A 22,866-nucleotide genomic window follows, 5' to 3' on the forward strand; every position below is an offset into this window, starting at 1 on the left:
ACCCCCCCCCCCCCCCCCCCCCCAAAAAAAAAACATCTTTACAGCGTTCTTTCCAACTCATCATGCCTTCCCCATTTTAAGCCCCCAAAATGGAACCCTGATTCCCTTTTCTCCATTTTTGGATAATTTCTCTAATTCCCATTCCCATTCCCAAACCTCATCGCCTCCCTAAAGCTCCCCCCTCCTGAGCCCTGCCCATTAGCAACTTCTTGAAACTCCCCCAACCCCACCGGCAACTCCCCAACATGCAACTCCCCCAGCTCCCCCAGCTTCCTAACATCTCCCCCGGCAGCCTCAACAACCTTGACCATGGCCTCGGATAACTTTCTCCTCTGCTCCGCCGCCTCTCTTTCCCTCCGTGCTTTGGTTTTCGAAGAGCCCGAGGGAGCGACGCCGGACATCAGAGTGTGGTGGTCCAGGGGAGTGAAGTTTACGAAACCTATTCCTCCTCCTCCTCCTCTGGCGGCGGCGGCGGCGGCGGCGGTGGCGGTAGCGGAGGAGGAGGAGGGTGAGACTTTGCTGTGGGAGGAGGAGCGAGGTTTGGATTTGGAGGGGGAATGTCGAGAAGAAGAAGATGGGTGTAAAGAAAAAGATTTAGAGGGGTGGTGGTGGTGATGCTGAGGAGGAGAAAGCGATGATGCCCCTGGGCCGTGGTGGGCCTGGAGGTGGGCAGGCAAAGGTGGCATTGGCGGGTATCCCATAACCCCCCTGTGGTGAGGATGGAAGCCACCATTCATGTTCATGTTCATGTTCATGTTCATGTTCAGTGGTGTGAACCGTCCAGAGCTATTGGGTAGCGAAGAGGTAGATGCCGAACTGGTCAATCCCCTACTGCGGCTGCTTCCGGTACCAGAACCCTCGGGAACAACCCGGTGTCCACTAGCGCCGATAGCCGCAGCAAACGCACTCGCCGAAGCCCCCAGGTCTCCATGCGACGCGGCGTGCGACAGTCTCGATCCGGACATGGAAGCTGATGAAGCGTGTCCTCGACCGGTAAAGGACTTGCGCTTGCGAACCGCGGCAGGGGACATGAGTCCCAATCCTACTCCAGCAGCACTCGTTGTTGTTGTGGAATGGTGGTTGATGTTTTGCATCGAAGCACTCCGACGATGGAGGCGTTGACGGCCGCTGCCGCTGGCCGAATCTGCACCTGCAACTGCCAAGCTGCCCGAGTTGGGCTGTTGACCGCCTCTGGTAGGACTCGATTCCCGCGATGAGCGGCTGACGGCGCGAACCTTGCGTGGGGAGGTCTGGTAGGAGGGAAGTCGTGAAGCGCCCGAGCTGGGAGCGCGGGGTTTAGGTCTTCGAGACCTGCCGCCGCCGCTGCCGCCGGCAGTGGTCGTACTGGTTGACGAGGAAGACTGCGAAGGTAGGCTCTCGGGATTGCCACCGCCGTTGGAAATATATTGCTGTTGTGCTAGCATGAGCTGAGCGGCTGCGTATGCTTGAGCTTGCGCCTGAGATTGGTTTGGTTGTTGCTGCTGTTGGTTGTGATGCAGTAAATTGCCACCAGACACCCGAGACGAAGTAGGCTGTGGCATGTGAAGCACGAGCCCTGCTGCGTCTAGTCCGAAATGATGGTCATCGAGGCCTCCCTGGTCGTGGAGCTGCTGGAGAGCCATTTGTAAGTTCAATGTAGCCTCGCGGGTGTTGGAGGCATTGGTATCCATGTGGAAGGAGGACGATGGGTCAGGATCGGTATCCATGGCATCTTCTACGGCTTGGTCCCACCAGTTGCTGTCATTGAGGGTGCTGATGTAGAGGGGGTGCAGTTCGCAGGCTGAAGACGATACACCACCGACGGCGTGTAGAGTTGATGGGTTAGCAGGCGTAGTCGGTGGTGGTCCACTAACGCTGAATTGCCACGAATTATCAGCGGCGGTGGTGACGGGGGCCGGGATACTCTGGTGTTGCTGATGAGGTGCCTGAATTGGCGTGTGCATCGGTAGGGACAGGTTAGAGGAGATGTCCATGAACGGATCGTCTATAAAGTTCGTGTTGAACAGGTGCGCATGGCTGCTGTCGTTGTTACTGTTTTGCTCAGAAGCCATCTGTCCCGTTAACGGTGGGGACAGCGGCATCTCCGGCCTTACAAGACTGAGGTTGTGTGGCCTTGGACGAGCCGTCATCTTGTTTGGTGACGTGCCCATAGTGGAGGGTGTTGATGAAGTTACTGCTGGCACTGCTGTTGTGGCAGGATGCTGTTTTTGCTTGTTGCCATGTAGATTAGCCGCCTTGTGTCTGAGTTTTGTGTAAAAAGCCTCCAGCCGAGACTTGCGCGGGCTGGTCGAGGCTGACCCAGGCTGAAGGTGTGGCGAAGGAGGGACCGATGCAGACGATGGTGGAAGATGTATGCGTGGTGAGCTACTGCCGTTCACCGTCAAACCCTCGAGTCTCCGCAGCTCCGAGTCGGAGATGGAACCACCGGAGCCCGGTCCTTCCTGGTAACTGGTGCCGAGGATGGAAGAAAGTTCTCTTTGTCCGGCTACAAGGAGTTGGTGTTGTTCACTGTACTGACAATCCATGTTACTGAGGTCAACGTGCGATCCTGCTCGGACTTGACGGTGCTGCAGCGGGAAATTGGCGGAAGAAAAGCGAGCGAGACGTCCAGAAGCCGAATTATTAGCAGCGCTACTCGCTCGGCCGTGGTCCCCTACGCCTAACGATTGCTCGGCAGAGCGATGGTGATCAAAAGGAGGGCAGCTCAGTGAGGTGAGAGGTGGCGACAAGGAAGATTCGTGAGCTTCACGGCACATGTTCTCAAATCTCCCGTCGCCTCCTCCTTCTGCTCCTCCTTCTTCACCCGTAAAAGGTGGAGAGGGTGAATGGTTCGGGCCATGGTCGTCCAGCACCACAAACTGGTCAAAGAAATCTGCCGATCCCACGTCGTCCGTCACTGCGTCCTGCCAACAGAAGGCGTTGTCGCCTCCTTTGTTCTCGCCGAGGGGTAAATCGCCAACCGCGAAGGACATCCCTTGGACGCTAGCCATTGTTGGTGGGTGCTGCTGCTACTGCTGTTGCTGTTGCTGTTGCTGTTGCTGCTATAGGGTTGGCTCATATGAAGCTTGTATGCTGCTATATGGTTTTCCAACCGAATGTGGGCGGTGTGTTTGATAATAGCCTTGTTGGTGACGGGATGTTTTTTGTTATGCTGCCGATGCAAACCATGGCGAAGAAGTTGTTGACTGGGAAGCAGGAAGCATAAGGAGATGTCTGCACTGGCCGAAAAGTCAACAAAACCAGTTTGCCCCGGCAACGAGAAAATATGAAGCCAAAATTTCATGTAAGATTGAAGAGTGAGAAGAGGCATGTGCTAGACATTTGTATGCGAGCTTGCAGGGGCGAGGAATGCTGGTGCGATCCATTCCAATTCCTCTCGAGATCTTACCGAAGAGGACATGGTGGGCACGATTCTTCGATGACATGGTATAGCTAGGAGGGAGCTCGGGGCAAACACACCAGGATCATAAAGAAAACGAATCCCTTTCTTTGTCAAACTTTCAGCAGAGTCGAGGGAGTCCAGAGGGCGACGTCCTTCTAGCTCGCCTTGATACAAAGAGCACCGCCCCACACCGAGGTCTGGAATGTGCCGTTGGGTGTAGACTGAGACAGGGTAAAGCATTGTCGTTCCTTGTACAAATAGCAACATGGTTGTGTTCCTTCCCCGATCCTCCCTGTTTATACTGTGCTGATTGAGGTTGTCATCGGCAACAGATGAGAGAGAGTCTCTTGCGCAAGTGTACTGCCACCGATCATGCCTAGTCGTCAGCAGGGTCCTATTCCCAATACAGGGAGGAAAAGGCGCACACCAAGTTTGTTTTGTCACATGGGCCCCCGAACTACGGGACGGTGTGTCATCACTTGTCATTTATCGATGCACCCCAAGGGATGAGCTACCTATTTGTACCCGTCTATCGACAAAGGAATAGAGGCTGTGAGCGCCCGTCTGACAATTGTACAAAACAATCCCGTTATGTTCCCAATCTGGAGCATTTCATGCACATAGATGCCCCTCGTTCAACGAAACTCCCCCAAAATAAAGTCGACCGCCATGCTCGAGCCGTTATGTATAATGACGGTATGTTATTCAGGAAAGCTTTTGCGTCCCAGGGTGCCGAACCCCGACCAAAATGACCGTCCCAATCCCCCCCCCCCCAGTCAATTTTAATGAATGTCGCATACCCTTGACCAAACCCATCAATACCCTCGTAGCTGCACGATCCTGAATTCCACAAATCGTGATTGAAAAGCATGAAAATGGTTCCCGCTTTCATGTTCGTCCTGCAGTGTGCCTGACATTGAAGAATGGGATCCCAGCTAAACTCCTTGAAATGCTCCAAAAAAATTGACTCCAAACTTGACCCATGCGTTCGTAGAATTGGGGTATAAACATTGAAAAATCTCTCACGCCCTTACAATAGTCAATCTATACGCCTATAGCCATCATGGCGGCGTGCGATATGACGATGATGGTATCGCTGGCACGTATCGTGATGGCAGTTGTTCCGAGGGTTGTACAGGCTGTGCCATGGGAGACGAGTTGGTCGAGTACGCAACCGACGAGGTCACACTGCCTGTTCCGTGCTCTTTCCGCCTGCGCATTCGGGGCCGACTCCGTACCACGGTTGCGCATCGCATGGCTGCCTCGGCCGACAACTGGTAATGGAGAGGGAGACTCCCCTCGACCATGTGTTTCCGGATACCCGCCGACCCACTACCGGCGCGCCGTACTTGTATCGACTCGAGCAGTGCCCGTTCTTCCTCCAACACATCAACGGTTCCGTCACGGTAGCGCTCGTCGACCTCCAACTCCATTGATGCAAAATCAAAACCGTGGTCAACGTTCAAGTCGTCTAGTTTCGATAGAACGGGTGCTGAAGGCGTTGGAAGAGGAGCACTTCGAACGTTACACTGGGTACCAGTTTCGACCTTTTCCTCCACCAGGGCCTGAATGCTCCGCGATTGTGTATGGGCTTTATGTTCTGATTGCCTCTTTTCGGGTCGCTGTCGCCTACTCTCCAGTGTGTTTCCTGACGACGATGACGACGCATTTGGTATCGAGGATGTGGCACTGGAAGAGTAATCATTCTTGCGGAAGGAAGGGGGAAGTAGAGATTGAAGGTTCGCGTCTTCGAGTTCGAATGCATCATCCATTTCAATCCCGTCATCCACCTCAAGGCTGCCGATTCCCGCCCAGGATTGATGATCGGCAGTAGTGGTGGTAGCGGGATCGGGTACCAGCGACATGGCAGTCGGCGGTGACAAGGGCTCCTGCTGCTGCTGCTCCTGCTCCTGGGACGGTTGTTGCTGCTGTTGCTGTTGCACAAAGGATTTGGCCTCCAGTTGAAGAGCCTCCCGTTGCAGGTTTTGGACGCTGAGCTCGTGTGCCAGCTTGTCGACGACATGCCGAGCAGATGGAGATGCGGATTGTGGAGCCGGTTCTGTCGCTAGCGGCGAAGGTTGGAACGAAGGCACTGGAGCTGCTGTGGATGCAGATGCGGATGCGGATGTGGATGCAGGTGCTGAAGCTGTTGACGTCGCTGATGTTGTTCTTGCCGCGCTTGTCATGGACCACGATGTCGATGGGGTCGAGGTTAATGAAGGTCGTTTCTGAACCTTGTGGTGCGACGGCGGTCGTTGTCGTCGCCGTGCAACGTGGTGACGCCGTACATAGTTGCGTTGCTGGCTGCGTAATTGCTCTTGCATCCTCACATGATGGCCGATTGGGATTCCGTCTAGAAGGAAGCCATCGACATCGGGGGCTGTGTGATTATCATCATCGCGTGTGTTAGTCGGCTGCTCAGCGGCAACTGGCTGCCCTTGATCCTCCATCGAGTAGTTGGGATCAAACATGGTTTGTCGAATATGGTGTTGAATGGGAAGCTGCCGACCCAGCTGGATGGGTTGGAGTGGCGAGATGTCGGGTCTCGTCGCAAGCAAAAGAACTAAAGGTCGAGTCGCCCGGCCGGTACTGTCAATGGGCAGTGAAACAGTAGACGGACGGGAGCTGGTACTTGTGTGTTGTGTCGGTGTATGTTTGTTTGTAAGAGGGCAGATGGGTGCGAAAGAGACAAGGGCGGTTAGGTTGTAACTGAATGCCTTTGCTATCGAGACATGTGTGTAGGTAGAGGTAGATAGGTAAGTGAGTGGGTAGGTAGATAGAGAGACCGGGAGTTTTCCCCAGTTTGATTTGCGTGGAGCTTTGTTGAGGAGAAGGTAGGTAGGTAAGGAAGGACCTCTCCTCTGGACCTGAGCCAAAGCGCCGGGACAAATCCGAGTTGTCGGTAGCGATGGGACAATGTCGGCCGTTAGTGTAGACCCAGCAGTTGGCCACTCAGTGAGCCAGTAGACCCAAGCAGGAACTGGCCCCAAGCGCCAATCGAAAAGCTGCAAATGGCAACAGGGCACGTCTTGGTACTATGCAGTGTCGATGTGTTGGGTGCCGTGCTGTTGGGGGTGGCACCGGGAATTGATTGATTGACGTTTCGTTGTATGTGGTGTTCCGCATGTCAGGTTTTGCTTGGGAAATGGGGGAAAAAAAAAGGAGGAACAAGCTGAACGGGGAGGGGAGAGGGAAACGACCGGGAGGAAGGAAAGGACAAAATGGGCATCCGTCACAAAAGCCAGTCAGTCATTCATCCAACATCAAGCCAGGTTGTGGAAAAGCCTCTAGCTGCATCTGTAAAAGTGTCACGGCCTGTCGGGTTCAGAAAAAGGTTGGATCCAGTCCTGCATGCAGCTGGCTATCATCCACCACCCACATCACACCCGCTCACTGGACTTGTATCTCGTCTCTGGATTTAGCGGCACCACAGTCCGACTGGCTGGCTAACGACGACCGCCTGATTTCCTCGACCCTGGCTTTTACACATTGTGTCCACGGACTGTCCACGGACTATGTAATCGACTAATGTGTGATGAGTTGTTGACAAGGCGATTCTTCAATGACAAGCGACGGAAGCGTGATGATGGAAATGGACATTTCGATATGAGTGTAGTGTATGGAAATGATGATGAATTCCCAGAGACCCAGGTCCCGGTCCCGTCCCTCGCTAGCTCGTCGAGTCTGCCCCGTTCGACTCTCCTTGGGCTCCCCCCGTTCCCTTGGACTGGGACCGTGTCTTGGAAAGCTGGTTCGCTCTGTGGTTGGCTGTGGTGGAGACGGCACGAGGGTCAGGGACCCCATCCATCCATCTGGCTGCCGCCGTGCTGGGTGGCCACTCATTGTCGACTCCACCCTCCTTCCGCAAATGCCAGTCAAATGCCAGATTCTTGTCACGGAACACGCTGTTGCGCGACTCGACTCTTGTGCTGGAGCCGGCTCCTTTGCGGGTGAACCAAGCCGTCGGGGACCAGCTCGCCCAATGACTGGCTGCCCTCGCGTTACTTCGCACTGTCAGCATCCTGTTCTTTTCGGTGGCCGACCCGGCGTGGGAACAACGGGAGCGTGGGGCGTCCCAGACACACGGTGTCAAATCCCGTCCATCTACCAAACGGCTACCGTCACCGTCCTCGAGGACCATCGATTCGTCAACTTGGGAGATAATGGGTTTGGGCTTGAGGAGGTGGTGGTGGTGGTGGTGGTGGTTCTTCATCTGCCCTGTTGATGGCAATGAATGGTGGCAGGCCTCCTTGGTCACATCATTCTGGGCAGTCCACCAAACGACTGAAGTCTCGAGCCTGCGCTAGAAAAATCTGACACTTTGCTCCGGGCGGTTGGGTAGCAAAGATCAAGGGGACAATGAGGCACCTGCCGACTCTGGGGATCAAGTCGTGCGACCGCTATAACCCTGAGCCACTCCCCTAGCTAACCCTGGGCTAATATTGGTAATTTCACCCTTCTTTCCCGGTCTTGACCCAAATGGGCTGCTCATGCACTCCTGTCATTCGCCCAGCTGACCTTCCTTGCCACGTTGCATCGCTCCGCGCCCACCAGCGGCGTGAAGCGCAAAGCCATTGGTCCATCACCGCCTCACAAGGGTGAACCCGCAAACTCTTGTGAGGGGAGGGGATTTTCGCACCCGCACGGATGATCGGATCGAGGAACAACCCTTCTCGTCGTTCAATTCCTGTCCTCTGCACACTGCTTGCTGCCGTGGTGCCCAGAATCGATGTCAGGAATGTCTCCAACCGTACCATCTCCTTGGGACTGGACCTGAACCTCGACGCGAGAGCACGATAAGCGGCACCACAAGAACGCACCCTATCACCAAGTTTGTCACGGTGTGCCGTGTTTCAACTTCAGATGATTCGATGCACAACACGTTCACCGATTCTTTCCGCTTTATACTCCTCCTCTTCACCGTTCTTCCCGTCAACTTTTCGAAATGTGTAAAAAGTGGGCGCCCACCCTTCACTAGTCTACAGTACTTCAGCCAGCACTTCAACCTCGCTCGCCCGGCCATTCTTTGCCCAAACAGGCGGATATCACCTCTATGATTCGCCGTCTATTTATTTGAGAATCTCTCCCTCATCGATTATCTGTCATGGCTCGTGAGGCTTGCGGGATGGAAAACCCTAGGGCAAGTCAGCATGGCGAACATGGACGACATCAGGCCATGTGTGCGTTAGTCTAGTGGCGTTTTTTTACCTTGTCCACGCCCAAATTCTTGGGTGTGCGGGTGTTTTGGCCATGCATCTCTACGACCTTCCCGTCGCTACATATGCATCTGGCCGTGTTTCCGGGCCATGTTGACGGGTGCAGTGGTTGACAATCAAGGGGCCGTGAGTGATGCTGTGCCTCCTCCTCCTCCTTCGTTCATTGAGTGCCCTGGGATTTTCTAGCTTCGTCCCATTCAACGGTCGGCTTTGTGCATTTGCCCCCCCTTGTCCGTCCTTCACACATGAAACAAGCATTTACTATAAAGCCCGATGAAGCCGAAGAGATTGATTGAATGGCCAAGGGACCACAAGGAAGTTTTCAGTTACGGCTATCTTTCTCCGAGATAAGAGAGGCGGCTAAGACATCTTATCATGGCTGTGTGAACATCCAAATCTTCCCTCAAAGACATCACATCTGTGGATTACCAAAAGTCATGACGATCGATGTCGAATTGATGAACTACTGCCCTGGAAACACTGTAACGAACTCCGCAATCCCACAAAATCCCAAACACCACCCACCCACACTCCACGAAATCCACAGGCCATGAACTGGTGACCAAACCGCCGGGCCAACGCTCAGCCAACGGTTTTCCACTGTTTCACCACTTCCAGTACATGTGTTTCGGTTGATCGCTTGGGCCCTTCCAACTTGGTCGTCTATCACTGGACTCGCTTCTGGGCAAACCGCAAATCTGGCTAGGCATCAGTTTCTTTTCTTTCTTTCTTTTGTTTGTCACCAGAGAGTGTAAGCATAGTCGGCGCTGTTGCTCGATCCTGACGATGACTGCTAGGCGGGACGGTACAGTAATCATAAGCCCTAATTTCAGGATCGAATGATCTGCTCAGGGCGAGAGTATAGATTCAAAGACTCTCTTGCACTGTGGGATGAGCATAATGACCACTGTTCTCACGTACATGGTACACTTATTCTACTCTTTCAGTCTTGGGTTGAGCGATACCAAAACCATAACGAACCATCATCATCCTAAACACATCAATTTGTCAACAACTGTGAATCCCCCTGGCTTTCTAACCCGGTAGGATAGCCCCCAGCCCCTTTCACGTTCAATTTCCCCAAGCTATTTCTGTAATATGAAATGCCACAGGTGTGACCTCATATCTTCAGCTGACTGATGATCAACGGACTAACGCCCTCAGCTTGCACCATCAAGCCAGCGAACATCACCGGGATTTTCACTATTCCAGGGGTCTCTTTGTCTCACTCTTCTGACGCAAGCGCTATCTATGTCGTCTTGCTGTCATACTACTAGTGTACGCTCCTACGCTGTGGACGGCAAAGCATCACGTATGTATGTAGCAAGGAAGAAGCCGCCGACCCGTCAGTTCATGGGTTGGTTCGATCTGTGTTAGCGTACGCCAATGGAAGGTTTTTGTGTTTACACGTTTTCCTAGCATCACGCTGAGCTGTGAGTATGCCAAGCATAACCTAACTCCGGCGTCATCGTTCATGTGCAGTACATCAAACTCGAAGAGGAGTCGAGAACTCGATCATTGCGCAAGCGAACTTCAGGATCCATGTCCAAGTGGAAGGAGTCAAGAAGTGAGTTGCACCCCCGAGTTTATCGACGGGACCCAGAAGGAAAGAGAGGATGGACAAGACTGAAGGGGCTGCTGCGATTTCAGGTTTCTTCCGATGTTGATGGACGGGACGGAAGGTGCGATTTCCTATCAGCCCCACATTATCGTCCAGTATTAGTGTACCTCTACTGTCTTAGACGACAGGAACCCCGGTCGGTGATCTTTCTTCAAACACTCTCTCATGAGATCATGACGGCAAGAACAACCAGGTGGCCGTCTCCCGTGAAGTGGAAGGGAAACTTCTGTGAAAAAAGGCTCTGCGCAAAGCTATCACCATAATCATCTCGCTCTTCATCAGACACATTGATCTCTGATCACCTTGCTATTTATCTCCGCCGAACTCTCGCAGCTTGCCGAGCGTGCCTGGGCCAGTACAAGTACTCAAACTCTCAGTCCCTGCTTAGGATCACTGTCGCATACGAAACCAAAACCATCCAACCGATGACCGCACTGGTGTGAGTGACACGAAATGACATGCCATAGCATGGCACAACACCGATCCATTCATCCAGCTGCTGTTGTGGCAAAAGCATAATAATAGTGTAATGTTCAAAGACTCAATAACTGCTGTTCTTCTCAAAGGCCCCCATGTCCCTCAACCTCTTCAAGTTTGGCACAAAGTCGGCAGTCGGTCATACTCATCATACTTAGTTATTAGCCCTACCGTCCCAAGGCCCTAGCCTAGTCCCTGTCATTCACATCGCTACCGACTCTACAGTCTCAATCGATCCTGGGTCCCTGGCCGCACTGGTTTGGCGCTCGACAATCATGTCACTTCACCCTTGACACGTTACATCCGATCAATTCATCCGAACACTTCAGACGCCGTTCAGCTAATGTCGTAATATCGAACTGCTGCCTTGATGGTCCAACGCGCAAGGTGGTAGATGGATAAAAGGAAGGGATGTGCCACACTCCGAGTCATTTTGGGGGCGAACAAAACCACCTAGATTCTGGGCCATCGACGATGGGATAGTGGGTTACCTATTCTGTGCCTGACAAAGCGACAATGCCAGTCGGGAAGGGCTAACAGGACAAACGGAAATGTCATTCATCAGCTGAGACACATAGGAAGATCTCGACAACGACAAAGACGAACGACAACAATTGTCGCAATTGTCTACTGGGTAGCTCAAGATAAGAGATAATGGACCAGCTATTCCCGTCCGTCCGTCCGTCCGTTCATCCGTTCATCCGTCCGCCCGTCTCTCGGTAACATCGAGATTCCCGTCCGAGACGGGCCCCAGATGGGCGCGATGGACGATATGGGCGATGTGGACAAGACGGGGAAAGTCCTTGGTTTCCGTATGGCGAAATCACCCTACGAAGTCTTGGACATCCTGGAGCAATTTTCTTTGTTCCCACTTCGGGCTTTCCGCGGCCTTGTTTGGGTTTTGTTGTGCCAGAGTAGACAGCTGAGTCCTTTCTCCTCTCAGGAACCGGCAAGCTTTCAAGGACAAAGAGCTTCACACAAGCGGCTGTTGCATCCCACCCTAGGTCAATCACCGGAACCTATATCCAGTGCTGTAGACATGTATGCGGAGAGAGGAGGCGGCATCTTCCGTGGTTTTTGATGTTGATGATCTTGATCAGTTTATGCTTGACTAGATCCTCTTTGTGTCTTTTTATTTCTTTTTCCTTTTTTGCACTACCGGTGTAAGCATTCCGGGGCAGAGAACTTACCCACAGAGTTACATACGACGACCAGAGCAGGCCCTCCCACTTCCAGATTGCCGGATGATCCCTTCTCTCACGAAGTTTTCACGTCTCGGGCGTGCTGCCGGTATCCCCAGCCGGCATTCTTCTGGCTTACTACTGACGGATACACATCGTGCTTTGTGGCCATCAGTACCTAAAAGAGAGATCCGACGAACAGTAACTGAAAAACTTGAAGGCCAACCTCTTCTCTGCATGGTCTGGTCTTGACATTGACCTCAGCTCCCCATGGGCCTTGTCAAGACGGTGCTTAACCCACAGAAATTACCCGCACGCTTTTGGTATTTCGAGCAGCATCGTCAACCCTGTTAACCATTCCCACCTCAGGTACCGGTACCACGCCACTAAAGGCACCTGGACGGCGAACTATTCCGAGAATTTTGCCATAGAGCTGAATCAGATAATGCTTATCTTGAGTAAAGCTGTCCGCGGCAAAGTTAAGCATGAGGTCGGGGGCCAGCCACCCTCGGTGATTGTGCAATCCCCTTCCTCGTAATCGACAACAAAGGCGGTATCCGAACATGTACGCGGCTGCTGCTTCTAGGGGCGCGTTGGGGTCGCTGACGGGGTTGACCCCGTTGGGCTCTTCTCCACTGCCGCTGCCGTTGTCCCTGGCGCAGAACTACCCCGTAACCTTCGACGACAAATTTCCCCCGTTTCCGCAGCAGTTGCGGCGTCTTCTTTCATCCTCGTGGCCGCCATAGCGGGTATGGTCTCCTTCTCCTTCTCCTTCTTCTTCTGCGATGCGATTGGAGAGGGACTTGCAGACAGGGGGCTGGGGCAATCCGTAGGGTTTATGGGAGGCGTAGAGGTATTCCCCGGCCCTAGCAGCCGACTCCGAGGACCCTGAGGCAGTCCTACCGGACTCCGGCCTGGAAGGCCTACACCGGTGATCGTCCTGGAACTCGTGCTTGCAGCCACTGCAAACATAGAGCCAGACGGCCCAGAGGTAAAAGTCGTCTGGTTCGTCATCGTCGTCATCGTCGTCATCATCGTTGCCGTTGAAGACAACGTGGCCTGTTTGGGCCTCAACGAAGACATCGCGATTACGTGGGCTGAGGGAGGTGCTGAAGTATTTCGAGCAATCGCAGTAAACCCGATTGTGGAGGGAGAAGACTTTTGTTGGCCTTGAAGTTGTTGCCGGATCTGAGGATTGTCCGTGTTGTCATTGTTGCTATCGGTGGCCGCTGCCGCCGCCAGCGGTGACTCTGATCCTCTCGCAGAGGATTCTGCGGACGATGGGATTCGATTCACACGGGAGAACCCTAGAACAAACACGACAAGGACGGTTAAAGGCCGGCCACACGATTTCCACAGACTGGGGCTCCGAGGTGTCCCCCGCTGACTCTGAGATATGTTTCTCCGCTGGAAGAGTGTTCTCCGCTGGAAGAGTGTCCTCCCTTGAGGTAACTTCCGTTGTCCCCTTATCATCCTGTTCGTTTCTCTTCCTCCTTCTGAATTCCCTATTCGTCCTCATCGTGTCAGTGAAAGTTGAGTGAGAAGTATTGGAACCATGATTTGTATAGCAGATCATTTACAAAACAAAAAACCGAGTAAATAATTTCTGGAGTTTACCTTTTTAAAGGTTGCCTTCTGCTGGCACTGCAAATTTTTCACGAACCTTTCCATTCGCATGGCATACCAAATCTGGCATTAAGTATGTGCCCCTGTGCCAGTACGATCGATGTACAGCGATATATGCTATGTCATGGTGCACTGTATGTAGCATACAGTAAGTTTTCCGATGGTACTTTCCCGAAAGTTGGAGATGCAGGATACGAGATGGGTAGGGGTTATTCCACGAGTGATCACGACGATGGAGTCACAGAAGCGCTTGAAATATTTGGGAAATCTTTTCGCCATGTGTCTGCCTTGCCCCACCAGCTTACTGCCCTGCCTCAACCTGCATCAGCACCGATTAGGCAGACTGCTCGGATCGTTGTGAGGCATGTCACAGCTCTCATCGTTTCTTTCTTCATTGGTTGGGTTTCATGCACCTTGGCAGTTTTGGATCTGAGTATTTCAACGATTGGTGAGGGTTTTCAATGATCTGCAGGACATCTGTAACTGCATATGTGACAACTCGCAATGATACGTACTGAATTGAATAAGATGGTGACTATACCAAGATCAGGTAAGCTACAAGCAGCTTCGGGTAATTCTAAGACATTTCCTCATAAGGGTTCTCGGAAGTAAGCTAGCGAAGTAATATTCATGCTTTAGGGTTCCGTGTTGAGCGAACTTTTTATGTCGGTTTTCTTATGGTGCCAGGGACAAAAACGAAAGACGAAAAAAAGAGAGAAAGAAAAATAAGTTGTCGTAATTGACCTGTTCAGCATATGATTTCAATCTCAATGATCGTATGGAACCGCTGATCTGGTCTGGGCTAATAATCACGACGATCTGGAAAATGAATATAACGTACACGGACTGCTCTGCGCTCTTTTGGGCACCGTGGTAGCGTGGTACATGGCGAAAGTTTCTTGAGTGGCATCGACATGTTCTTCACCTGATCTTAGGGAATATATCCAGGGTGACGGAGGCTCCTCTATGTTTCCACCGGGTTCGTGATAGGGAAGTTAATGTCGGGGGCGGGGTGTGCAGTTACATGCTAATTCATTCGGTGTTGAATATCTGCATGCATGCTCATCTGGCGGAATGCTAAGCTACCAAGTCGGCCTATTGTTGAAGCATTCCAATCTGGGTGGGCTAGGAGCAGCAGAGCGTACAAGTAGTGTACACTAGAGATGATAATATATAAGAGAAAGGAGAATGGCCAAGGGGACGGTTCGAGGACCCGACGTTAAGGGTGGGTATACCCTCACCTCGGTGAGCACGGTCAAAGACAACCCCGAACTGGGGAAGGTGGGGCTCCTCCGCACTTTCTCTCCAGAAATTACCCACTTCTCCCCGCCACGGATTCCACTCAACCCGCAATTGACCACATCACGGACTGGGATTGTCCAGGAACATTGACTCAGTCAACGGCGGGTACGTACCTCTTATATCATATCGACGGCGGCGACGAGCACAACAACAACAACATCTACAGCATCACGACCATGTCCCAAGCATTCCGTTTCCCGGCCGGCCCAGCAAAGATCCGGACTCTCTACATCCGAGTCAAGCCAGCACCAACCAATCTGGCGGAGCGACGCGCTGTCCTCCGCGCCCTGAGCCAACATGGCAACATTGAGATGTTCAAACAACTCTACGACTCCTCCTCCTTCATCTCCGTAGCATCATCCCAGAACGTAGCTGCCAGCATCGTTCGAAGAAGTCCTCTTCAGTTCGATGTTCTCGCTCGAAACTCGTTCGACCCTCGTGTCCCCGACTCCATCCGACTACCACCACCCATCGATACATCGACAGCCGTCTCACTACCTAGCGTCGCTGCCACTGGCACTATCACGAATTCAAACTCTAAGCCCGGGCAAACAGACCTCAATTCACGACAGCTGCCACAATGCCCGTCCTCATCCAAACTTCCAACTCTGCCCGAGCGAGACCCGACCGCCCTCGTAACCAAGACCTTTGTCCTTGAAGCCTTCCACGCCCCCGAATACCCGCACAAGGAACACATCCGCATGTCCCCTCTGTACGGGCCCTGGCCACGCGACGATTCCGATCCATCTTCCTACGACACCCCCACGTCACCAAATAGGCTGACCCTCACCTCCGCCGCCCTGCGCGCTTCGGTGCCTCAAGACATGGCCTACACCGGTCTGCACGACTGGGAATCGGCGGGCCAAGATGCCATAGACGTCGAGGAGGCCGCAGCTATTGAGGAGGGGATCTCGGCGGACTCGGCGACGATGGTGAGGACGTGGAGAGCGTTTTGGAGGGAAAGGGTAGACAAAGGGGATACATTGCAGTATAAAACTGGGACAAAAGGTGATATGGGCAGCGCGTATAGCCATATCATGAAGAGGAAGATGAAGCAAGAGAACAAAAAGAATCTTCAGAAGATGCTGTCTATATAGGTCACGATAACATAACAAAACCAGGCCAGGGACAAGCTCAAAGACACAAGATGGGGATGGAAAAGGGAAGATGAGTGAGTGAGAAGGCGGCTTAATCTATAAGTCAAGGGCAAATCGTCGGAAGAAGACGACAAATGCTGCTGGGAGTCTTGTTCCAGCACCGGGAACACGCCCATCCCAACACACTCCGGTCAAGTTCAGGATTGGGTGAACATGCCATTCTTACCGCCACAAGCTTTACGGTATGTTTCAATGAGCCCTGGCTAAACTCTGACCATGCGTATATTGACTAAACTGCCATTATAGTGGCAAGGGCTGTAATAATTAATGACTTCAATCTTGGACTTTTCCATGCGCTCAATGGATGACAAAGTCCCGCCTCCTCAACCTCCTCTCCTCTTCCCTTTTCTCATACAATACCCTTCTCCGACGCTTCCCCAAACAGCAGCCCACCAATGACAGCCCCACGACCATTGGAATACCGATCGCGAAACCAAGGCCAAAAGCAAGCCGTTTACTAACCCCCGAGCGATGTTCATTACCGGGTTTATTAGAGGGGGTTGGCTGCTCCACGGATGACTCTCAGTCAGCGCTATTGTCTCTTCGATATGACGCTAGTCGAAGAACAAGACAACATACCTCATCTCCTGGAGAAGTCGAAGGCTTGCTCCCCTCCGTCCCACTAGCATACGGCGGCTGACCAAGTGTGAAGAACGGAGACTTCGCCAGGGGCGTCCCATCCGCAGACCCGTGGAGTTCAACCTGGTAAAGTCCCTCGGGTGACCAGCGAAGGGGTGATGGGATCCCAGTCCATTCGAATGCGTTATAGGAAGAGGAGTTGATTTCCGTCGTGATATTCATCCTGTATACCGTCACCGTCCCAGTGTCCCCACTGCCATCATCAGTCTCGCTATTGTCGATGAGCTGTGCGGTGATGAACAGTGGGTAGAAACCGGGCGGTACGAGAGCGGTGGTAGTGTCCCAGGTTAATCGGACGGCTAAGCCATAGCTGAGACTCGTGAAGGAGTTGGTGAATTCGGCCGTTATGAGGGTGGTGAAGAGCAGGAAGGTTAGAGAGGTCAATCCCAGGAGTCGGCACGCGAACGGCATCCTGGAAGGAGGAGCCGGCGCCGTCCACCCTTTTACGACGTCCTTTGTGTCCACCCTTCCAATTTAATCCAAGATCTTGGGTCAAGGAGAGAAACGTAGGGTTGGTAGGGGTTTTTTTTTTTTTTTTTTTGCCTAGGTTGGTGGGTCAAGAGAGTTTGAGGATGGTCCGATTCCTCGACATATAGTACACCCGGTGGCTGGATTGTGAATCAATTTGGTTATTCACTAGCTATGCCCGTGTGAATGACGCGGAGCAGTGCGAAGTCTGTGTGACGAGAGTACGATGGGTTTCAGACATCTTTTTGACGAGTCGGTGTTAACCATATCATATGAAACAGCAGTCTGTCGCCACTAGAGTGTTTGCCATCAGCTGAGCGTCTGGCTGAGAACCGCACTCGAAATTCTGGAAAACCAATATTTAGGCCACCCATACGATTTTGCACGATAAGACACGGCTGGGTTAATAAGGATGAATGGGCCACTCAATCCATTGCCGGGCCACGACCTCGGATCTTACCTGCCAGTTCATATGCAGACATATAGTATAGTATAAGTTCATTAGACTGTTCCGTTCTCGCTACCAAGCGGATTGCTCAAGCATCGTCTAATGCAGTTCCCTAGTTCGCTTTCTTTTGGGATTTGAGCTATTGAATGTTCTTTATTCCCGCCACTACTTAGACGGCCAATTTTGTAGACCCGACGAGTACTTACACAAATGTAAGATGAGCCGACTCGACTGTCTGAAGACTCATAACGCCGATGGCAGCAAAGCTGCGGTTTCATGTGTTCCCTCTTGACTGTATGGTTCAACCTCGCCTGCAATGTTGACCTTTACCATAGTTTTGCTCTTCAGAGAAGAGAACACGCTAAATGCAAACCGATTCCATAAACCTTCTACATGTACTCATCTAACACATTCCGTCACGTCTTGAATTGTGAGCTGTAGTACCGCGCCCTTGTCACGGCACCGAACTAAGAATAACAACAAACAACTGAGACCATCCAGCATAAAGCCTTTGGAAATCGATCACACATGACTTGTTTGAATAGAAGACTCATCCCTCTCATGTTCACACAACGTGGACATGAAGACTTATTGACATATACCATATTCACTGGGCCAAAACTCGGGATCCCGTCCCCTCTCCCCTAGACAAGCCAGTGACCGCCAGGCTAGTAGTCGGCTCGGTGATGACCGGTGAACCACCTGGTGTTGTATGATCTCTTTTCTTCTTGCTTTTGCCTGTTAGGGATGTTGGTGTCTGCCTCCATTGAATGTGTAGAGTTGGTGAAATGATTATTTTGTCGCTCTTGAAAACCCTTCCATAACTGCTGCTGCCTCTTTTGTCTATGTACTGATGACCTCGCAACGTATCCCGATCGCCCAACCCCTAAATAAGACTGCGTAACCTGGTATTGTCCCTCTTATCCATCGGGATATATCTCTCTGCCAACACCTCCTGCACGCTCTTCTTCATGACGTCCTCCCTCTTGGTATACCTCTCCTGCAACGCCTTGTCAATATCCGACACGTGCAACAGTTTCCGGTCCATCGCGGCCTCAAACTTCTCTTCGGCGAGTTCAACCGCCGCCTTGCCCATGCCCACCGCCTCCTCCACCTTCTCGATGCCGTGGCGGCCCTTCTCAACCGCCTTGTCGACCACGCTGTTCACCACGCCCCTGACCACATCAGCATCGTGCCTCACCTCCTCAGCGACCCTCTGCGCCACACCCTTAGCAACCTGCATTTCCTCCCTGGCTTCCTGGCTCCACAACCTCGCCGTTTCGGCCGCCCGCCTCCTCATCTCCTCCGACCTGACATGCGCCTCCCTAGCCATGATCTTGCCCGTTTCCTTGCCCTCCTCCGCCGCATACCTCACCCTTTCAGCCGCGATCCTGGCCGCCTCCTTCGCCGCCTCCTTCGCCTTCACCGCAGCATACTCGCTGCGATCGATCGTGTAGCCGAACAGACTGGCAACAGCGTCCTCGGCCTTTTCGCGGACGGACGACCAGTCCTTCGTCTGCGCCCACCGCACCGCGTTTTGGATTTCCTGGTTCCACCTGTCCTTGACAGACTCGACGAAGCGGTGGCGCGCGCGCTCGACCAGCTCGGAGCGAGGGGGAGGGAAGTAGGCTAGGTCTTCATCGTTGATGGGGTAGCGCGTGCGCAGGTTGGTGGGGAGAGTGTCGCGGGCGAGCGTGTTGACGAAGCGGGTCTGCGCGCGTAGGAGGTCGGATTGGTGCGTGCGGTTGCGCTGGTGGGCGGAGATGGCGAGGTAGGTGAGGCCAAGGGTGAGGGTTGCGCCGCCGGTCTGTTTTGTAAATACTAGAGTTAGCTAGGTGGCCTAGACACATATGATTGTTTACCTTGGAGTTGCAATGACATACGACGCCGGCTACGAAACCCATTGCTGCGACTGGACGTGGGATGAAGGTGGGTTCAGGTTCTTAGGTAGTATAGAGACTTGGTGAGATCTACTCGAGGTAGTGTAGTGTCGCAATAGAGACAGACCCAAAGGTCTCGACTCTACCGAACGAAGGGTGGTTGAGTGAGTGGTTGGAATGGAAGAACGTGGCAGATAAAGACAATTGAGAAGAAAGGGTGACGTAGTTGGGAATTGGGACGAAAGAATGGCGTTACTAACTTTCCGTTAGGCGGCCCCTGGTGGGTTGCTGTTAGCGAATCCCGCCCGCTGCGGGACGTGGTGCCACTGAGAGTGTCCGGTTGCGGGATCCGGAGGTGCTGTGGATCTCCTTGGCGCTGTTGATCCAGCACTTTTAGGCGGGCCACTAGCGGACCTTACGGCGGTAGACCCGCGGTAGCGGGCGGACCAGGACCCCAAAAGCACAGGCCCAGGGCCGAGAAAATTTCGGGTCCCGCACCGCAAAAGCTCCGCTCGACGTCGCCTTGGGGTGTCCGACATCCGCGCTACAGCGACCCGGTCCACTGCCAGGAACCCTGCGAATTCAGTGGGTGTTGCCCCGTTTGCGCCGAGCCCCGAATCTTGAACTACTCGCAATTCGAGATCTCTCTTTCTCCGTCTTCCGGCAGCCGCACCGACCGACCCGATTGACGACTGCACGACGACCGACCTGTCCGGCCACCACAGGACCTCCACTCCACGCCTCTCTACACAAGTACCTCCCGTCCTGCGACTGCGCTTCTCCCTGACCAAGGGACAGCCCGCCAGGACTTACACAACTCGAGGCCATACCAGGGACTAGTTCCTCCACCAAAACACCACAGACACAATGGCCGGCGCCCACGTCAAGTACAGGCACTTGAGCCGTAGCTCGGCGCATCGTCAGGCTCTGTTGCGCAACCTTGTCACTTCGCTCATCAAGAACGAGACTATTCATACCACCTACCCCAAGGCCAAGGAGGCCCAGCGCCTGGCCGAGAAGCTCATCACCCTCTCCAAGCGCGACACCGAAACAGCACGGCGCAGTGCCCAGGGTATTCTCTACGTATGTTGTTTATGCTCCCAGCGCTTCAGTTTGATTCTTTATTCGCACAGCAGCTGATCCATACCCTTCCTTCTATGTGTCTCTCTAGACCCCCGACCAGCTCCTCCCCAAACTCTTCGGCGAGATCCGCGAGCGCTACGCCAACCGGCCAGGAGGCTACACGCGCGTCCTGCGCACCGAGCCCAAGGACCAGTACTCGCAAGCGCCCTCTGCCATCCTCGAGCTTGTTGATGGGCCCAAGGACATGCGCTTTGCCATGACGGCGGCCACGGTGGCGCGCGACCGCGAGCAAAAGACGGAGAGCACGGACCTGACCAAGAAGAACATGGACAAGGTCACGCGCTTCCGCAAGGATGGCATGCGCGCCTTCGAGGACATGGTCGCTAGCCTCAGGGATATGAAGTTCACCGCGGGCGCGATAAATCCCAAGGAGTGGAAGAAGCTTGATCGTTAAGCGGTTGGGGCAGAGTGGTGTTGTGGTGCAGCGGGGTTGCGGGAGAAATTGAGAGAGGATGGGTGGAGGGCTTGGTTTCCTCCTGAAAGAGAGAGGCAGGCAGGTGTGCGTGAATAGCTGGGAAAAGGCTTCATCACCTGCCGCCTTCGAAGTCATGGGAAGGGAAAGGGGTTTGGTCTCTCCACTCTCTTTGTGGTTTGGGGTAGACGCTATATGTGTGAAAGCTTTTAACTAGCCAGCCTACACACTAATCAGGCCACTCTGCTGTCGGTTCAGCAGGGAAAAGGGGGTGGAAACCAAAGTGTACAAATATCACGAGACAAGAAGCAAAAGGAGAGTGTAAATATACAAGGTTTGGGATACACTTTGGCTTCACATTAAATGGGATTTGGGAGTCTGGCAACCCATATGCCCCGTTTCATGGACTGGTGACTTTCAGGATGTTGTCTTATTGCTCAATACGTATGTACAGTAGTAGTAGGTATTCTATTCCAACAACTACGTATGCAGCCAACTTTTTAATCCATTATGTAACACCCAATCCCCTTGACAGTTTTGATCATCCGACGCCTTTATACATCCCATACGACTGACTGGACCTTTTTACACAAAATCAAAAGTATCGCCCTGCTCCGTGATCATCTTACCCGCCCTCTTGGTCCCCACGATCCTCTCCAGCTTCATAATATCATACTTGCTGAACATGACCTTGACGTGTCCCTGCCCGTGCTCTAGCATCAGCGCCTGCTCGCTCTTTTGCAAATACCCGCCCGCAATCTCCCTGTAGAAGATGGGGTTATCCGGCAAGCCATAAAAGATGACGCGCTTGACGCCCTTGATGGCGTACCGCCTAAAGTGGTGAGCGCGCTCCGTGTACAGCAGCACGCGGTGGCGGCCCGTCAGGAAATGCGAGCGCGCGCGCGACGCTTCGGGTGTGTCGGCGTACTCGGAGATGTTGCCGAACGTGACGCTCTCGACGGCCGGGTTGTTGGCAAAGTAGTTGCGCACGCGCACAAAGTCGAGGTACGAGGGTATGAAGATGACCGTTCCCGCCGCGTCCTTGGCGGCCCGCTTGACCAGCGTCGGCACGATGGCCTTGGTGAAGTAGGCGAAGCGTGCGTCCGGGTCGGCGGCAATGGAGGCCGCGTCGAACCGGCTGAAGGTCTGGCGCGTCTTGACGCCCAGGTACTGGATCACGCCTGGGTATTCGGCTTGCAGCCGGGCTTTGCCTGCCCAGTTGTGGCAGTAGAGACGCTGCAGCTCGGCCAGCTCGGGCGTGTTGAAGGCGCTAAAAATCACCGTCTGTCGGAAGTACTTGGCTTGGTCGTCGAGGTACCAGGAGCGCACGCGGGAGAAGTCGCAGCCGTGGGCGTCGCGGGGCTGGAGGTTGAGGTGCTCAAAGATGAACTCGACGTGCTCCCAGTTCTGCATGAGCAGGGCGTCGGCCTGGTCGACAATGACGAGCTCAATGGACGAGAGGAAGTCGTAGTCGAGCTTCTTCTTCTCTTCCTCGGAACCGATGGCCATGCGTAGACCGAGAGGGGAGGCAAAGATGATGTCCGAGTTGTAGAACTGCGAGAAGTACTTGATGGTCTTGCGAGTGAACTTCATACCGAGGCGGAACATGTCGTCGTCGTTGCCGGCGAAGAGGTCGCGGAAGTCTTCGGGCTTGTCGTCAGAGAACTTGGTGGACTTGTCGACATAGCCATCGTCGAAACGCTTGCGGTTTTCTTGTTGCTCAGGAGCGGCGACCTTGCAGATCATTTCGACCATTTTGACGCATGACTGGCGGGTAGGGAGAATCATCAAGACCTTGGGGCGGGTAAAGCCCTGGTCTCTAAGCTCAAGGGTGTCGTCTCTTTGCAACTTGGTGTTGTTCTTGATTACACGGTCACGAGTCCTGAGTAGGTACCAAAGTCAGCTCTCTGTTCT

At 53.4% G+C, this 22,866-nt stretch overlaps 10 protein-coding genes across 10 annotated transcripts in view; 2 read left to right on the forward strand and 8 right to left on the reverse strand.

Moving 5' to 3' along the window:
* Positions 1-131: 131 nt before the first annotated feature.
* NEUTE1DRAFT_135026 (uncharacterized protein) lies at positions 132-2,990 on the reverse strand (the record flags this gene model as incomplete). Its single annotated transcript, XM_009849886.1, has 1 exon — positions 132-2,990. The coding sequence occupies one exon, from the start codon at positions 2,988-2,990 to the stop codon at positions 132-134; it is 2,859 nt and encodes a 952-aa protein (XP_009848188.1).
* Positions 2,991-4,443: 1,453 nt separating this feature from the next.
* NEUTE1DRAFT_127773 (uncharacterized protein) lies at positions 4,444-6,007 on the reverse strand (the record flags this gene model as incomplete). Its single annotated transcript, XM_009849887.1, has 1 exon — positions 4,444-6,007. The coding sequence occupies one exon, from the start codon at positions 5,851-5,853 to the stop codon at positions 4,444-4,446; it is 1,410 nt and encodes a 469-aa protein (XP_009848189.1).
* A 765-nt stretch (positions 6,008-6,772) lies between these two features.
* On the reverse strand, positions 6,773-7,595 carry NEUTE1DRAFT_36607 (uncharacterized protein; the record flags this gene model as incomplete). The annotated part of the gene is made up of 2 exons (XM_009848861.1): positions 6,773-6,884; positions 7,468-7,595. The coding sequence occupies 2 exons, from the start codon at positions 7,593-7,595 to the stop codon at positions 6,773-6,775; spliced, it is 240 nt and encodes a 79-aa protein (XP_009847163.1).
* Positions 7,596-9,010: 1,415 nt separating this feature from the next.
* On the reverse strand, positions 9,011-10,067 carry NEUTE1DRAFT_98195 (uncharacterized protein; the record flags this gene model as incomplete). The annotated part of the gene is made up of 6 exons (XM_009849888.1): positions 9,011-9,061; positions 9,128-9,272; positions 9,598-9,683; positions 9,755-9,814; position 9,889; positions 10,024-10,067. The coding sequence occupies 6 exons, from the start codon at positions 10,065-10,067 to the stop codon at positions 9,011-9,013; spliced, it is 387 nt and encodes a 128-aa protein (XP_009848190.1).
* Positions 10,068-12,169: 2,102 nt separating this feature from the next.
* NEUTE1DRAFT_144335 (uncharacterized protein) lies at positions 12,170-13,396 on the reverse strand (the record flags this gene model as incomplete). Its single annotated transcript, XM_009849889.1, has 3 exons — positions 12,170-12,479; positions 12,546-13,065; positions 13,207-13,396. The coding sequence occupies 3 exons, from the start codon at positions 13,394-13,396 to the stop codon at positions 12,170-12,172; spliced, it is 1,020 nt and encodes a 339-aa protein (XP_009848191.1).
* Positions 13,397-14,981: 1,585 nt separating this feature from the next.
* On the forward strand, positions 14,982-15,902 carry NEUTE1DRAFT_76733 (uncharacterized protein; the record flags this gene model as incomplete). The annotated part of the gene is made up of 1 exon (XM_009849890.1): positions 14,982-15,902. One exon carries the CDS (start codon positions 14,982-14,984, stop codon positions 15,900-15,902), a length of 921 nt encoding a protein of 306 aa, XP_009848192.1.
* Positions 15,903-16,484: 582 nt separating this feature from the next.
* NEUTE1DRAFT_98197 (uncharacterized protein) lies at positions 16,485-17,012 on the reverse strand (the record flags this gene model as incomplete). Its single annotated transcript, XM_009849891.1, has 1 exon — positions 16,485-17,012. One exon carries the CDS (start codon positions 17,010-17,012, stop codon positions 16,485-16,487), a length of 528 nt encoding a protein of 175 aa, XP_009848193.1.
* Positions 17,013-18,253: 1,241 nt separating this feature from the next.
* NEUTE1DRAFT_144337 (uncharacterized protein) lies at positions 18,254-19,566 on the reverse strand (the record flags this gene model as incomplete). The annotated part of the gene is made up of 2 exons (XM_009849892.1): positions 18,254-19,324; positions 19,401-19,566. The coding sequence occupies 2 exons, from the start codon at positions 19,419-19,421 to the stop codon at positions 18,404-18,406; spliced, it is 942 nt and encodes a 313-aa protein (XP_009848194.1).
* A 698-nt stretch (positions 19,567-20,264) lies between these two features.
* NEUTE1DRAFT_58057 (50S ribosomal protein L17) lies at positions 20,265-20,934 on the forward strand (the record flags this gene model as incomplete). The annotated part of the gene is made up of 2 exons (XM_009849033.2): positions 20,265-20,480; positions 20,569-20,934. 2 exons carry the CDS (start codon positions 20,265-20,267, stop codon positions 20,932-20,934), a joined length of 582 nt encoding a protein of 193 aa, XP_009847335.1.
* A 603-nt stretch (positions 20,935-21,537) lies between these two features.
* Positions 21,538-22,866, reverse strand: part of NEUTE1DRAFT_76740 (uncharacterized protein) — a gene marked incomplete at both ends in the record, with an annotated part of 2,796 nt that continues 1,467 nt past the window's right edge. Inside the window, one exon of the mRNA XM_009849893.1 lies at positions 21,538-22,834. Coding sequence (XP_009848195.1) covers positions 21,538-22,834 — 1,297 coding nt within the window. The remainder of the gene's footprint in view (positions 22,835-22,866) is intronic.

The sequence above is a fragment of the Neurospora tetrasperma genome, assembly GCF_000213175.1.
Source record: "Neurospora tetrasperma FGSC 2508 unplaced genomic scaffold NEUTE1scaffold_1, whole genome shotgun sequence".
NCBI lineage: Eukaryota > Fungi > Ascomycota > Sordariomycetes > Sordariales > Sordariaceae > Neurospora > Neurospora tetrasperma.